This window comes from Pygoscelis adeliae, unplaced genomic scaffold, assembly GCF_000699105.1.
Source record: "Pygoscelis adeliae isolate BGI_AS28 unplaced genomic scaffold, ASM69910v1 Scaffold34, whole genome shotgun sequence".
NCBI classification, from domain to species: domain Eukaryota; kingdom Metazoa; phylum Chordata; class Aves; order Sphenisciformes; family Spheniscidae; genus Pygoscelis; species Pygoscelis adeliae.
In genome coordinates, this window is record NW_008824658.1 from 5,102,154 (window position 1) to 5,119,063 (window position 16,910).

Sequence of the window (16,910 nt, forward strand, 5' to 3'; positions counted from 1 at the left end):
CTGCCCCCAGCCTCGGCTCCCGTGGGCGTGGGGAACACCGACACTTGAGGGTGGGCTCCCGCTTTCATTCCAGCCTGTTTTAAGTTTCTAGAAAAGGATTGTTCAAAACTTGTTTGTTCGCTGGTTTATCTGCTACATCCTCAGGCGGAGCCAGCAATGGCAAAGGACAAGCACAGGCATCCAGAGGGGTCTCAGACTAAAAGGCAAAGCAAGCTAAGCCACTCTTTCTACAAAATACCTTGTTCTCAGGGGTTTCGTGAAATCAGGGATACAAAGAATGAGGGATACCATTTAAAAACAAAATGCTGCTGCACACTGCATTAAAACGTTTTACATCTTTGTTACACCGAGACAGCAGCTTTGTCAATAAACTGAGCCAGCTTCACATCTCTCTTGGTCAGTCCACCGCAGTCGTGGGAAATCAGTGTTATCTGAACCTGTCAAAAAGGAGAAGAAAGGGGTTACAAAGCCATTTTGATCTCTGCCACGTAGGCTTAGTAGCAATTCATCGGGAAAGCCGCGTGTCTCTGTCGTGAACTGGTTTTACACGATGCTCCTGGCAAGCAGCGAGCTGGACGCTCGCTCCTCACGTAAACCAGAAGACATTGTAGGTGAGGAGGCTTAAGCCTAACCGAAGCGAGCCCCTTCGCAGAATAAAACAGGCGTTGCATTCTTGGGTTTCATCCAAGAAGAGGTGTCTGATTAAGTAACTCATTCTTTACATTTAAATTCCACGCATCGGTTTCAGGAAGAGCCTGGGCCAGTGACCAAGCTGCCAACAGCGGAGTCAGGGGCTCATGTGTTTTGTTAAAAACCAGCACCCTGAAGGTGAAAAAATTGTTGAGCTTGTTGCAGATTAATTTCAAAAAGAAAAACAAACGGACTGGTGCATTTTGCTATGACGCAGCTGCCTGCATGGGTTTGTTTAGACTAAGCCAGATGACAAGTTGGGCATTATTTTGTCTCTCCTTTGACTGAGATTTTGGGAAGAGAGAAGAGGAAGAGAAAAAAAAAGATAAATTCCGAATATTCTGGAAAGCCAAGAAAATCATGAAGAGCAGGTGATCAGGACTTTGTCCGGTGATCATTTAATGTTCCCTTAAACAGGGTGACCTACAGGGCTGACGAGGAGGAGCCTGTGCTGGGATGCCTCTGTTAGGGGGGAGAGGTGGGGATGTTCCTCACAAACAACTCGATACAATGCAATGAGAAGTATTAGAAAATAAAAATAAAGGGAGAGCAATAATTTCCCCCTTCACACAGCACCTTTCATTCGAGGGTTGCAGTATACCTTGTAACCCTTGTAAATACGAGACCACCATCAGTTAGGTAATATTATAAACCAATTTTATAAGCTGCTATGTTGAGACATAGGAGCCTACAATTTTTAAATAAAATCAAACCTAAATTGAGACTGCCAGGCTCCCATTTAGGTACCTACACATCGACGGTCTGCTACCCTACACCGCTGGCCTCCCGACTGGTTGCACAGAAAGGAATGAGAGTTGGTGAGTAGTTTCAAAACAGTTGTTTATTCAGGTTGGCTAAATAAGAATTTAAAGGCTTCTATTTTATTTTTACGTCTCAGCCAGAGAGGTGAAGCGACAGGTCCAAACCATGGGGTTGGTAGCAACCACAAAGAGGTTGATTCCTGATTCCTCACCACTACAAATATCTCAGCATCTCTTTACAAATCTCAAATCTCTTTAAAAAGACACAACATCCTCCCATTCCCTTATCTTGTATATAAGCTACAAAAAAGGGCAGAGAGAATGGGCCAGTGGTTTGGTGTCCTTAACGTGCCATGCCTGTAACTAGGGCTGGTGAACACGTTACCTTGCTGTAGACGTTAAACCATTCCGGGTGGTGATTCATCTTCTCTGCTTGTAGAGCAACACGCGTCATAAATCCAAAAGCCTAAGGAGAGAAAGAGCAAAGAGGAAAACACTCCTCCACCTGCCAGGACTGGCAGCGGATCTGCAAGATTCACTCCAAAAAATCTCAAAAACTCCTAGAGATGCTCCAGATTGCTGCACCTCGGGTCTGTGTGTGTTAAAGGAGCATTTCACCTTCTCATGCCACCGATGCCTTTCCTGAGACTGCTGAAATCATCCCCTTCAGACCCCGGTAAATCACTCTGCTCAACGTTACCTACTGCAGGATTCAAAACCATTGCACGAGAGCAATGATTTTACCTTTGGCATCCAACAGCGATTTTAAACACCCATCCCAAACCCCTCATCCCTTACTGCATCTTAGAAACGTGCCATTTCTAATCAAGCATCGTGCCACAGTATTCCTGTACTAGACAGATACCAATTCCAGAAACACATCCTTTCATGTAACTGTTTTGCTATTTATTCTACTGGGGGGAGAAAGGCGGCAGGTGGGTTTGCCCCCCTGCTTTATGAGAAAATATTTTCCCTTAAAATGAGTTAAAATAGGTTTCCCAATCCTCTGCCCCTATATTCTCCCCTGCACGCTCCCCCAGGACGCAGGTTTTATCACAGCCTCAAGAAGAAAATAATAGCAGGCTCTTGCCAAAATACTTAGCAGCAAATCACTATGTTATAAAGAAAATTAGAATGTCCATGTAAATCAAGAACACAATTACACAGCGGGGCCTGAAGGGCCTCAGTGCATGAGCAGAACGCCTCTAAGTCAGCGGGCTTTGTTCATACCGAGCTCCATCCATCGGAGTTCAGGACCTGAATTAACATGCAAAGCAAAAGTAACATCCACGTTATAGTCTGGTTCATATTATAATACAACAAGCTCAACAAAACCCTACCTGATTTAGGTAGTTTTTTTAGTGCTAATTTATGGAAGAGAATGTATATAGCCTGCATTCCACCAAGCGATGGCCATTTCAAACAAACATGTGGTCAATGAATAACATATAATGGTTGATAATAGTTTCAGTCTTTTTTCCTCTCACAAATTACAAAAACCTTTAAGCAAAAAAAGAATCAGTGCCTGGATGAAGTATGACTTTGTTAGTCGCTTTGCCAGTCAAATGAATGCAAACGTTATAATCAGAGAAAATCATTCCAATGAGGTTTGTCATTTGGAAATCACCAAACTGTCAGCAATTAAAAAGCTTTTTTCTTTGACCCAAGAGCATTCCAAAATTCGGGAAAATCTAACTTCCCTTGAAGCTCTCGCTTGGTTTAGTTTTACTTCGAGTGAACAATTACTTTTAAAAATTTGCAAATGTTTCAGCAGCACGCTTTGAAGCAGAAAGCTGCAAATTGTGCATTAGATGTTAGCAATGATTTGGAACACTTCTGCATTAATAGTTCTGAAAGATATTAGATTTAAATGTTTTTAGAGTGTCCACGGGCTTAGTCGGAATGCTATTTCCAACACAGCAATCTATACACAGAAATGTCCCCAAAAGTTTAAAACAGCAATTGCATTTGCAACTAGATTGCCTTTGTGCAAAGAAGCAGCAAGGGAAAAAATACATTAAATTTATGAAAACCCTACCAGGTTCATGTATGCTCTACCAGCGTCTGTCTGTCCATCCCAGGAACTCACCCACCTATGTATAGACGCAGGTTACACTACACAAGCACAGTTCATTGATTGTGTGACAATAACCATCGCTCCAGCGGAAGGCAGGCAGAGCGAGCTACGCAAGCAAACGAGTCTACTAAATTAATCTGCTCTGCAGACCTTCCTTCACGCTTTGGGACGCCAAATCCTCCCGATCGGTGGGCCACCAAATCCTCTCCGATCAGCGGACCACCACGCCAACCCACTGCCTCTTCCCCTAGAGAGAGTAAAAAGTCTCCAGCTGGATAAAACAGTCACTGGTCTTAACACCGTTCATCTTCCCGAAGAGTGCTCAACTTGGGGCTGTCCGACTCACGAAAAGGAGTTAATTCTGGCGCAGAGGACCCTCCCCAGGACGGGTCCTGCTGCTCGTTGCTCCAGTTGACCACGACTGTCCCAGCCAGGGCGATCTGGTGTTACAGCGAAGGACGAAGCACGCCCGCCCGCCAGACGTGCCCGCCTTTCTGCATGCCCCGCTCTGCTCAGAGACGTTCTCCCTCATTGCACGTTAACCCAAAGCAACTTACTTCTTCCATTTTAGTTTATTTTAATTATACGCAAAAAGTATCTCCCGCTAAGAAAATGAGCTACAGTTCTACCGAGCAATTTCACCAGCACAATCTCCATTACGATCCTAAATACTTCCTTTGCTAATTAAATTAATTGGAACGCTATTGTTCATGAATCACCTTTATATTTGTAGAGCCGTAACCTTTCTTTGGGAAAATACAATTGACTCTGGAAGGAAAAGATATTTAGGTTTGATTAGATATGAAAACACTATTACAGAAAATCAGTTTGGACATTTCTTCACGTCTTGAAACTTGATCGGTAATTTGGTCTAATTGGTGATCAAGGAAACTATCTTGTGATCAATTAAAGTAATTACCACATTCCGGCAACACAACCAACCTTAATTTGAGCAGGAGTCTGCACTTCTTCAACTTTAATTAAAAATAATGAAAATTATTAAGCAGTCTGCAGTGCAAGATCATTGTCAAGACTGCATTGGTGGGCAGAGTTTATCAGACCATCACACATTTCTTGATGAAAGTGCGGCAAGTACTTTACTCGTGACGGTAAGACCCAACACAATCTTGACTTTCGCTCTATTAATAACAGTTCTGCAGCCCCTCGGCCCCTAATGAGAACTTTTTCAGATTTTTCCTTGAAAAATAAAGAGAGAGGAGAAAGAAAGGACTTGAGCGTTTTCTAGAAGCCATTACAAAGTATTAAAAGAGACTTTGATGTACTAAATATTACAAAGTATTCTGATATTTCAGTAACAGGCGTATTAGGCAGACATTGCCAACCTAATCCTTTTAGGACATTTGCGCTAAAATAACATCCAGGCATACAGGTTATTCTAAATAAATTCATCACGTTGCCCGAGTCATGGCAGACTGCAAAATCCCTGTAATGAACCGTGAACGGTACTAGAACAAGTAATGAGCGAAGCAATTCTGCACAGACAAGAAGATGCCTTGGGTGTGCCAGCACGTCTCTTCCCTTCACGTCTTTTAAGATCGTGAAGGAAGGAACTAAAAACTAATGGTGTTTCAGTCGTAACACCACTTCTAAATTGGTTTTTAAATACTACCAGCCACATCATGTCTCCATCAGACAAAAATCAGGGCTACTCTTAGAGAATAAGTTAACCTAATAAAGTAAAAAACAAAAAAACAAAAAAACAAAACCTTAAAAAAATTCAATTATCACATAATGTTTCGGGGCTGGCCAAACTGCTTTTGAAAGTGACAAAACACGCTATTACAAAATAAGACTTAATGCGACTTTTGTTGCCTGAGAATGGGAAAACCAGGGCCAGACACTTTGCTGTCAGAAGTGGGAGGAAAGATGAAATTCCATCCGCCCCTCTGCACCGCACAACGCTGCACGGCTCCGGGAGAACCGCGGCATCCCAGAGCTAATCTGCCATTATTCTTCCTTTCACACTTCTTAAGCAAGGAATCAATTCATCTTAATACTTTTTAAACATGCTGCTTTTGTACAATGCTTGCCAACATTATCTTGATGAGTTATACATCAAAGGAACACAGGTCGGTATGTTGTGCTAATACATCACCCACCCGCGAGTCCCCAGTGACGGATTACCCCGGTGCATCTCCAGAACAAAGCACCTGACAGTACTTGACTCAAAAGTGGAGATATTCAAGAAAAACAGCTGAAAGGCTCAACGATATAACCATACACACTTTTTATTTATTTGTTTTAAAATGTGTACACTATGAAGCGCGTACCCGGGTTTCTTAAATCCTTCGGACACTCAGCCAAGGAAACCATATGCTAATCGCAAGTACGTTAAGGTTTCTGCCTCCCATCTGTCATTATAACGCTGGAGGTAGCATTAACCTTGACCTTCTGCAGTGCAAGGGCTACCTGTCTTCCCTTCCCCACCCACCCGGGCTGCATCTGTATCATTTATGAGTGGGAAATGAATAAATAAAACAAGTTATAGTGACACTGTCATACAAGGCGAGAGATTTGCTTTCACACATTTGCTTTCCATTCACCCAAGTAAAAAATACCCTTGTGCACAGTATATAGCACGTGTTCTCCTTAGCAATTTAACACTTATAACAACAATAAACTCAAATCATTAAGGTTCACTTCCAAACTGCAGAAGCTTTCACATATCCAGCTGACGTTACCACCTAACAGTGAGCTACAGGCCAGCAGATAAAAGGAAAAAGCTCTTTAATGTCGAGCTATTTTAAGTTATGTTTAGCTAGTCACAAGGGTTTGACTTGATCTCATGACATTTTCTGTTGTGCTCTCAAGAAAAATCCAGGGTTTGGTTTATTTTAATCCTATTTACTCCATTAAGACAGACTTTTACCTTACAAATACGCAAAAATCATCTCACGAGGCCACACTCTTCATCTCAAAGTGACAACATGGTTAAAACACAAAAAAAGGGGAATCCAACCAGTATTTAGGAAGGGGACGGCAGCAGAGGCGGACAGGTATTCATTCTCAAAACCACGTGCCCATTTTGGGATTCTTCCCCGTTGGCATCATCATCCTCCCTGAACCATCCCCAGGGACACCGGATCCATGTGGCATTAGATATTTTCCTTTTCTTTTTTTCTTTTGGCCCTGTCTGGATTCATCCACGACATAAGCCAGGGGAACACCTTCCCATTGCTCTTCCCCTTTTTAATACCTTTCCAAGAACAGCGGGGCAGTCCTTCGGAACGCAACTAAATCATACCCCAAAACAGAGCCAAACTCAGATTATTCACGTCCCCATCGCTCCGGTGAGAGTGCAAGCGATGGACAAGCCGGCTCAGGCGCTGTGCCTGCATTTCCCTACTCCCTCCATCCCACCCCTGAGATGGCACTACGCCATCCTGAAGGTGAACAACTCCTAACAAATCACAGGTAGATAAATTTTGTTTCTCCTCTTTAATAGCTTGAGCAGCAAAACACCGTGAGTGCAGCCAACCTTCTTCCCATTCCCCAAGCATCGCTCAGGATTGGGGAAAGCAGTACTCCTAACTCGGAAAGACACTAATAAAGGGGAAGGATGGAAGAGGAATACTACAGACATACTGGCATGTACTGAGATGCCATTTCTGTCTTCATAATGAAATGTGAAGCTAAAAAAACCCCACAACTACCATTTCCAACTTAATTGTCTATGCTTTTCTGCGTTTACCATATCCTTTTAAAATCCAGAGCTGACTGCTTGCATCCCCCATACTTATCTGCACACATCATTTATTCAAAAGTGAAATGCTGCTTTGCTCTCTAAAAAAAGTTACCTATTTATATTCGTATTACAGCTGTAAACACTGCTCTCCATGTTAGATCCGCAGCGGCGTATGTGAAAACCTTTACACCATGTTCTACAAAGAACGCTGTTTCTGTCTCCCAACACTTGTTTACAATTATGTCGGTGAAGAAACTAGCTCGCCAGCTCTATATCAAACATTTTTGACAGCAAAAGCACAAACACTGATCTATTCTAAGTAGTTTGCCACTCTATGTAATCTTGGAAAAGGCATTCTTGCCTTTGATTCTAAAAATGTTTATACTTCATACATTATGCAAATAGTTTTTATATATTAAGAAATAATGCTAGCAAAGCTCAAGTTAAATTAAATTCTTCAACAATAACCTTGCCAAAGCACTGACTTTCCTATAAAAAAAAATTATTCCAATTTGTTGATCTTACATTGGATGAAACATACTGTAACAATCTTCATAATTTATGTCCTGTTGGGACACTATGATTTAAAGTAACATAATACAGACCAGCATCACTGCTAATCTAAACCACCTGACCAGATAAACAACAGTTTCCCCTTCTCTCTTCATTGAGGGTATTTCTGTTTATTGTCATATGATTTACCAATTTGAAGAACACGAAGAATAAATGGAGGCAAAGAGAAGCGGAGCTCGGAGGCATGGCCTTTCCTCAATGGGGACGTTTCTCACCCAGGTACCGGTACAATGTCAAGAGCCGCAGGAGATGACAGAAGGCAATTTCAGGCATGCCGTCCCAGGAAAAGCCCAAGCCGCTCGGAAGTTTACACTCGCTCGGCACAATCTAGACCAGGTGCGTCTAGACGCGACACTGTCCTGATGACGCTCGAGACGCAGCTCTCCAAAAGAGCTCTGAGTCAAAGGCTTCGTCTTCCAAGCTCAACAGTGACCTAAGCTATGACATCACTTTGTCATAAAGCAGGTGCAAGCGTAATTTGCCCCATCTGAGACTCAACTGGTGCAAAAAACAAATACAAATTTTCTGCTAAGGCCAAGGGATACGGGGATCATTGCAAGAAAAGGGACTAAGAGGAAGGTAGAGAGCACTGACCTGCTCTTAAAGCCTTCTCCTTGCTTTGCTTTCCTCTTCCCCTTGTGCTCGCCAAGTGTGTGAAATACCCTCGCGTGCAATCTGCACGACAAACCTCAACTTTATCTTTTCTAAGCCTGTTTGTATCAGGATTTTTACAGCTCCTGAATTTAGACCTATTTTTCTCTTATCGGTGATAATATGGCACAAAATGTTACATCCGTTACACCTTCTTCCTCGTCACATCTTGACTTTTCCAGCAGCCTCAGATCATTTTTCCTATTCTCATTTTTATTACTGTAAGCGATTGCACCTGGATTTCATGAACAGAAAGCAGATAATATGCTCGGTGATTCAATGAACAGACTTCACGCCAAAATTAATCACCTCTTCCACCAAAAAGATTTATAAACTTGATGGAGTGGAAGCGAGAGAACATAGAGATGCCTTAAAGCAGCATAAAAACTTCTTTCTGTGACTGATAAAAGTTTCAAGCCTAGACTCTACTGGCTCAATACAACCTTATTACAAAATACGTTCATTTGCTTATAGGTAAATAAAAATAATTATAGTTGCCTATAAAGACTACTGCAAAATAAGTAGACATCCTAAATCTCAACCAAACCTGGAACAAGGTCCCATGGTATTTGTGACATATCACTTCATATAGAAATATTCAAAAGAAATGCTTTCCCCTCCTCCCCCCCCCCAGTTCCAGTTCCTTAGCCCTCTAGGTAAACATAACCTCATAAATATTATTTTATTTATTCAAAAATGTAGATCTCTAATTTAGATCTTAGAGAAAAAGAAGGAAAATAATCCCAGGTTTCAGGACTGAACTAGAACATGGAAGAGATCCTCCAGCCACGTAGTCAGCTAAATGTGGCTCTCCACCTCCCAAGACATTTTTGTGTGCTTTGTGCTCAAAAATGGAATATAAAGGTTGCACTTAGGAGGTTTACACCAAATAAAATGGCTATTTCAAGAAACATGACTTTTTTAAATGAACTTTTTGCACCCTACCTAAAAACATTAAATAATACAGCGAAGCCCCCATTAACCGAGCACCTGCTAAAGCAATCAGTCACTTAAAATAATAAACTCTCTTGGCTGCGCAACTGAAAGAACGATGATAATTTTACTTGTTAAAGCAAATGTTTGGCCCAGCAAATCAAACCCCTGGCTGTACTGTAATAAAGCCATCACACAAACCACTATAAAAATAAACTAGTAACAAGGTGCAGTTGGTCCCCAGTTCCAACCTTTTGAATTCAGGCACCTGAACCCTCTGCTAAGGCACTCTGCTCACCGGTGGGCTTCGTGCTGCACAAGGATCCTGCCGCTCGGGCAAGAAACCATCCTCGATCGCACGGTGCCGGCCCACGACATGAAGCCATTGTAAAACAGACCAAATGAGAATTAATTTACCTAAATGCTCCACTTCAAAAAGGTGCTCAAACCCTCTGACCCTCAAACCCTAGCACGTACGCTCGGGTACGGTGTAGAAGAACAGAGAAGTTCAGTATCCCATCGTACCACGTTTTGGATGGAACAGACCTGGCCACAGCAGAACAAAATACTACCGATTCCCCCCCATGTTTCTTTTTACTCATGCAAAGGAATGATTTCATTCTGTAGACATGAAAATGAAGTTCACATGCCATACATGCTGTTGATAACATAGGGAGCGCTCAGGCAAAGTTTTCCTTGGTCTTTTGGCCAAGATTACACATTCTACCAGTTTAATATCCAAAAATCTTCTCTGCTGAGTATCCAAGGGCAATCATATCCTGCCTCTGATAATCCTCTAAATCTCTGCCATTTATGATCCTAAGAAAACATCAAAGAGTGATAAGAAAGGCATTGCTTTATGATGGATTAAGAGAAGAATCGGCTGGTCTCATGACCATTTCATCTTCCACTGTCCTCCTACCCGCTACACTGTCAGCTTTTTTGTTTTGGTTTGGTTTTTTAAAGACAAGGTCAACAATTCAAACATGCGACAGAGAAATCACGATGGAGGTGTCAGGAATTTGGAGAGATCTCCGATCACCCTCTTGGCCAAGCCAGAATCTAAAAAGACCTAATGCTATGAGATAAAGCAAACTGAGGAACATGTCCTGCAGATCCAGTCAGGGAATCATTTCACTCAACCGAGCTGCTGAAAGCATCCTGCCGTGTTGTCAGAATGGGTCTTCCTGTTTGGACACCTCTTATAGTGGAAGAGAGGAGATGATCCGTGGGGGCAGTGAACTCAGCAGGAGACTTACCTGGGCCAGCACTGGCAGGCTTTTAATTTATATTGCACTATAAAATTCAAATATTATTTTCAAGACAGACATTTCAAGTCTAGAAGCAACAGATCCTTTGAAGAAAGAGCAGGAGAGAGCGAGCATCTTCCCAGGTGACATGGTTCTCTTCGGGGCATCCTTCAACCTCGGAGCAGTTGGGTACCTTGCCTGCTTTGCCATGCCCACTGTTTCCTATGTGATCTGTAGGTCAGCGAGACCCGTGCTTCATCTCCTGTCTCCGGTATGTGGAAGAATGGCTGGGGCAGGTCATGGAGAAATGGACAAAGGCAGCTGCCTTAAGTTACATTATTAAGAACCAGGCTCACTTAACTGCCACAATTTAGATAGACAACGTATACTTAGCATTTTCAACTGTCTTCAGACCCCTTCGTGTGCTCCAAGCACTCTGGAAGTGGCAGAGTACATCCGATGTGCAGGGTTTTGAGAGGTTCCACGGTTTTTTTGTTGGTTGGTTTTTCACTAAGACGCAAGGATTCCCCCGGGCAGCCCGCACCATTTGTACACCGGTACGCCTGGGAACAGAGAGCTGGGCTCACAAGGGGAGACAAATACTAATTTTGAGTCCCCCAGCGAACGTCAAATTTCTTTTAGAAATTCATACGAGCACACCACAAAGGGAAACCCTTTGTACACCTCTGGTTTTTTATTCGATTAGGCGTTACAAGACGCATGCATAAACACAACGTCCTGGGCTGCTACAGCTAACAGTATTTTTGCTTGCTACAAGCACCCACCCACCGCATCACGGAATAAAGATCCTCCCAACCAGGGACACCTCGGTCATACACAGACATATATTTAACTGCCTACTGTTATTCTCATCACAGCATGAGGAAAACCACACTAGATCATGAAATCAGGACTTTCCCCTCTGATCCTAGGAATAAAAAACGTTTTCCTACAAAGCCCCCTTAGCACTAAATAAACCCAATGGTGCGGTGCTGACTCAGCACTGGGCTCCCCGCTCATCAGCACGTTCCCACCAAACCCCTCCAAGACACCACAGCCAGCTTTGTGTTTGTCCAAAGCAACTTTTCATCTCAGCCCAACAAAATTAAAGGAAGAAAAGGGCAAGGGGAAGAGGAAGAAGGGAAGCTCTCCCCCCCCAAAAAAACCTATGTGAAGTGGGTTTGCAGCTTTATAAAAGAGGAATAAAAAAATTACTCTCGCCTCACCCCGATAAACTGCGGGCCTGCCAGTGGCTTTTCAGAGCAGATGTAACGTTTTAGCCAAACGTGATTGTTTGTGAAAGAAATAATTCTGATCAAAACCCGAAATTGCAGCCAGCAGAAGCGCTGCACTTCGTCACGTTAATCCGCCCTGACGGGGAGCGGCGAGCGGAGATTCCTACTGCGAGAGGAGCAGATGCGAAAGGTCAGCGCTGGCCCGCGACTTCAAAACCCTTAACGTGTAAAACAGTGTGCACTAAAGCCTGAAACGGCTCACCGCGGGATTAACGGATGTCCGCTAAGTGGGTTTGATGTGCTTTTGGCGAGTAATGGTTAATTTTTAAACAGGGGCGCTGTAGCTTTATTTTAGTTTATTCTGCCAGCCAGAGTCCATTTTTAATTACAATTGCAGAGGATAATATCCCAAAGTGTCTCTCTCCTTCATGGGAGTACGAGAAAGTGAGAGCTGCGAGCGTAAAAGGCAATTAATGGTTTGAAAACGTAGTCGGGCGTTATTCCAAAAGCAAGGGGATGCAAAAGGTTAAACAACCAAGACAGGGAGATGTGCCGTTATGCATTTAATCAGCGTCTTTCCAGCACCCCCATAAAAATAAATTTTAATGCGTAAAGAGTTGCAAGACACCAGATTTCCTTAACTGAAAAGGTAAAAAAAATTATTCTGAGTGACCATCTTCGTCAGAAAAGGCAACATCAGTCTTATTTGCTTCCCAAACAAAGGCGTCCAACTGAATTCAAAACCATTGAATTCTCCATTCATTTTCCAAAGGTGGTTTAACCAGGAAAGAGCCCGCACCGTAGTTAAAATCAAGTTGACCTGCTCACATTTGCTCTCTTTCGGTACGAACGTACGGCAGCCCTGCCCGCATGGCTGATCGAACGTTTGTTCTGTTTAATTCAAACGCAGTGAACAATCAGTTTGTACAGCTGAAAAAAAAAAAGGAGAAACATTTCTTCTACTCTAAATCTACAAGACAGCTTGTGAAATCCAAAAGGCATTTTGACAAATAATTTCTTTTGCACTTTCAGATCGATGCATGCAACAAGCATAAGGCAAATGCTGTCATAATTTTTACTTGAGTGATAGTAAATCCATCTTTTAAGGAAGGCATTTGTATTAGAGCCAACTGGAGAGCAGCCCAAAGGTCAGCTGGGCAGATTTCAGCAGTGGCCTGCTTAAATGGAGATACAACAGGTCTACTCGGTGGGGCAAACTCAGCAATTAGAAACGCAACCACCTCCAATAATTATAAGCAACAAAATACTGGTTTATTCTAAGGAGAAATATGACTTAGCTCATCAAGAAAATGAGCATCCCTAATTACAGTTAAGTCACAAGAAAAATTAAACTGATGCAACTTCTACGACACCTGGGATGGGACATCTTGCATTTCACCTCTGCTAGAGATGAAGGACGCACGCCCACTCCGAGTCTTCAATTTAAACATGACTAATTGTATTTAAATATGATTAACGTTATGACATTTTAAATAATCCTGGCAGCCTGATACTGGTGGTACCGCCACGACGATACCGGTACTGTAACTTGCCACAAGCAGATGGGACGCGAGGGCGGTGGGATCTGTACACAGACCCTGGCCGAAGAGGAGAGAAGATACCCCGCAGTAGGAAGAGGAGCGATCGCTGCTCATCACCTGCCTGACTTTTATCAGGCATGAATTTCTCACGTGCGTTACAACAGTGAAGTTGTTATGAAGAGACTGAAAGACAAAACGACGGTTCCCAGACATATAAGGAAAGGCTAAATTGTAAAGGACTTTAAAAGACACAAGAGGCTGCTGATGCACTAAGGCAACTCTATTTAAAACAGAGAAATGTTGCCAAGTGCAAAACATTGGTCTGAAAATATTCTGGAGCACTGGCTGACTTTACATATGGTTTTGTACCCCGCCAGCCACACTGGCCATAAGGAGAAAATAAATCCCGTTATTTCCCAACTCCCAGCACCAAGGATTTAATTTCTGCCTAGACACAACCCAATTACATATTTCCACCACTACGGACTTCCTAGCTTTGCACAATTTCCCCACCGCTGGCTGCCAGGTAACTGGAAGCATCACTGGAAACAGGACACGCTGGGCAGGGCACCAGTGTCATCTCCTCCAAGGCCAGGGAAGGAGACTCCTAAGCTTTCAAACAAGCCATCGCCCCACAACTTCTCCCTTCGTTTCACCCCGACGCCGAGCTCCCTGCCTTCCACGGGCAGTGCCAGGCAGCGGTGCAGGCAGGTGGAACGCGTCCAGGTCCCGCAGCTGCACCTTGATCCGCCGACTTAGAGGCGAGAGTGTTATTTACTCAGTCAATCACAAGAATAAACTCAAGGAAGGTGTGACCATCCAGGAATCATATATTTTTACTGTGCTCTGCTCCGAGACACTTGAGCCAGTTCATTCACTCCGTTTCAGCCTGCAGGTTAACCTCTGCCAGTCCCGAAAACTTCACTATCAGTTCCTAATAAAGAGAAATGTCAACAGGCAGATACGCCAGAAATTAATTATTTTCAGATACAAAGGTTTTCTCAACTCTGTAAATCCACTCATAAATAATTCTGATTTATTGTAAATCGGTTATTGTATTCATAAACGCGAGGAAGCTAGTGAACAACATAACTACCAAAAGAAATACTTTCATAACTTTGCAGGTGCACAAATCATAGCATATGGGAGAGGACTCAAAGGATAATGGAAAACGAAGCAGTTTAGGAGAGACTATATGAAAACCAGCACCTACCTAGGCGGATTAAAAAGATAATTTCTTTTCATTCGACAAGCAATCTAAAGCAAAACTCTAGCAGAGGGAGCAAGCAGACCGGTACTACTTTAACAATAGCGATTCCCCCCCAAACGAAAAGAGGTCTCGTCTTTTGATTAGCACAAGTGACAGTCAGGGGCTGAGGCTGCTCAGGCTTTGAGGTTAAACACAACTGACATAAGCTGCACCTGAATCCAATCAGTCCCCGGGCTCTGAGAAGATTCACACGCGAGGACTAAATTTGTCACAAATGGGTTGGTTTCCGATCCTCCTGTAGCCAACTTGCTTTATTCTGACCCCCATTTAACAAATCAACTTAATGGGCACTGGGAGTGCTATAAAACTTAACAATGGAGTGATTTTAACTTTTAAAATATAGTTATGAAGCAGAATGTTGGAGAGCTCCTTCAATACTGGAAATCAAATTAAATCTAGACATTTTTTAACAGTCTTGACAGATATAATCCTAGTTACCATGTAAATTTATGGTAAGCTGCTGTGATATTAGCCACAGGTGCTACTTTTAATATATGGCCCGCATCTGGCTGGGAATAAAACTTCTCAGAGGACTGAAAATGACCTCACTATCAGACAATGGAGAAGAAAAAAAACCCACAAGACCGCTGTGGCATATAAAAAGCTGGAGATGTGGTCCACAACCGAATATTTAACATAAAATTCATTTTAACTCTGCAATTGCAGGTTAAAGGATATTATGTTTTCAATACGTAAAAGGCGTGGACGTATTTCAGCCAAACAGCCAAAAGATTAAGTACATAAAGCGGCAACGAAATAGACTGCCTACATATATAAAAACAAAATTTCCAATCTCTGATCAACGCAGAAGACAAAGAAACGTGCCGGGAGTAGAAAAAGGAAGTCTCGAGACAGATTACATTACAGGGACTGGCACCAAGTACCAGCATCAGAACAGATGAAGAGTAGTCATTGCATATCCTACCAAATTCGTTCGGATGTGTAATTGTGGTATTACAACAAGGATGATCAATTTAAAGAGGCGAATCTGAGTATGTCTCCCTACAGCTAAAGGAAAATAATTGGCATTTCAACGAGGGGGGGAAAAAAAAAAAAGGCATCTACCGTAACATGCTCTGTCTGATTTTTTTTTTTCCTGGATTTCAAGCAAGAGAGCTAGAAAATTTGGAAAGGAAATGCAAAGTGAGAATAGGAATTTATTTAACCATTCTAGATTTTCTGCACATCTTTAAATAAGTTCTCAAAAACCCAGAGACCACAATTGCAACGAAACACATGTGCTTCTACTCTCGCTACACACTGTCCTCCAAAGCCTTTCCTTACTGTCCCCTCTGCTCAGGCTCATCTTCTGCCTGTGTCCTGTAGCCCCAAAACACAAAACACATTTAAAATAGCTTTTAAAACTCTTAGAGCATTTGATTTCCTGTCATTTTATAAAATGACGTTAGAGGTCTTATGGAGACTTCCTACATGAATTTTTTTTTTTTTTTTAAAAAAACAACCTTAATTAAAAACTTACCCTATAAAAGAAAGCAGCTGTAAATGCTGAACCTGACCATCAGCAAACATGCCCACCTTTGTAATTTCCTAACGGCATTTTCTGCCTTTGCGTGATTACCTAAGGAAATGCAATCACACAGGCAGTTGCCCCTTAAACCCTCTGGTCAAATCCAACCGACTTTGACAAGAGACGTGGAAGCCTCAAAGTTAAGACGTTCCTGCAAATTTGGCGAAAATGAGCAGCCGGGTAAAGGACCCAAACCGAGCGCTCAGCACCCTGCACCCGCAGCCCTTCGCAGCCGCCCGCCGCCTGCCTGGCTGGGGCCGGGCTCGAGGTGAACCCGGGGGAAATTCAGATTTTTAAGCCACGTCCATCCCCTTTTGCAGGATCACCCCTCCCGAGGTCTACTGACCTGAAATGCCGAGAAAATCCCAGGAAAAAGCCGAGAAAATCCCAGGAAATTCCCAAGATACAGGCCAGGACATCGAGGTCCTTAGCAACCCTTCCCTCCCTCGATGACCAGCTTTTAGCAATAGTCCCAACGTTTCTGCACCTTCTTTTCTGGGTTTGCAGAACAGTAACTGGGAGAAGTTACCGGCATGGTCTGGAGGCGTAATTTAACCTTCTATCCCAATTCCAAATTTTGCTTGGGCAGACTGGAAGCAGAGGGCTTGCTCCACAGCTGGAAGAGAAACATTTTGTTTCAGTTGCACAAAGACACGAATGGACAAGAGTGTGCCTTTCTTGATGCTACACAGTCA

General features: G+C 42.9%; 1 protein-coding gene across 1 annotated transcript in view; it reads right to left on the bottom strand.

Moving 5' to 3' along the window:
- Positions 1–306: 306 nt before the first annotated feature.
- PCBD2 (pterin-4 alpha-carbinolamine dehydratase/dimerization cofactor of hepatocyte nuclear factor 1 alpha (TCF1) 2) overlaps positions 307–16,910 on the bottom strand; it is a 20,988-nt gene continuing 4,384 nt past the window's right edge. The window contains exons 3-4 of the mRNA XM_009322772.1: positions 1,837–1,917; positions 307–437 (exon numbers count right to left, since the gene is read on the bottom strand). Of these exons, the coding sequence (XP_009321047.1) occupies positions 342–437; positions 1,837–1,917 (177 nt within the window). The 3' untranslated portion in view covers positions 307–341. The remainder of the gene's footprint in view (positions 438–1,836; positions 1,918–16,910) is intronic.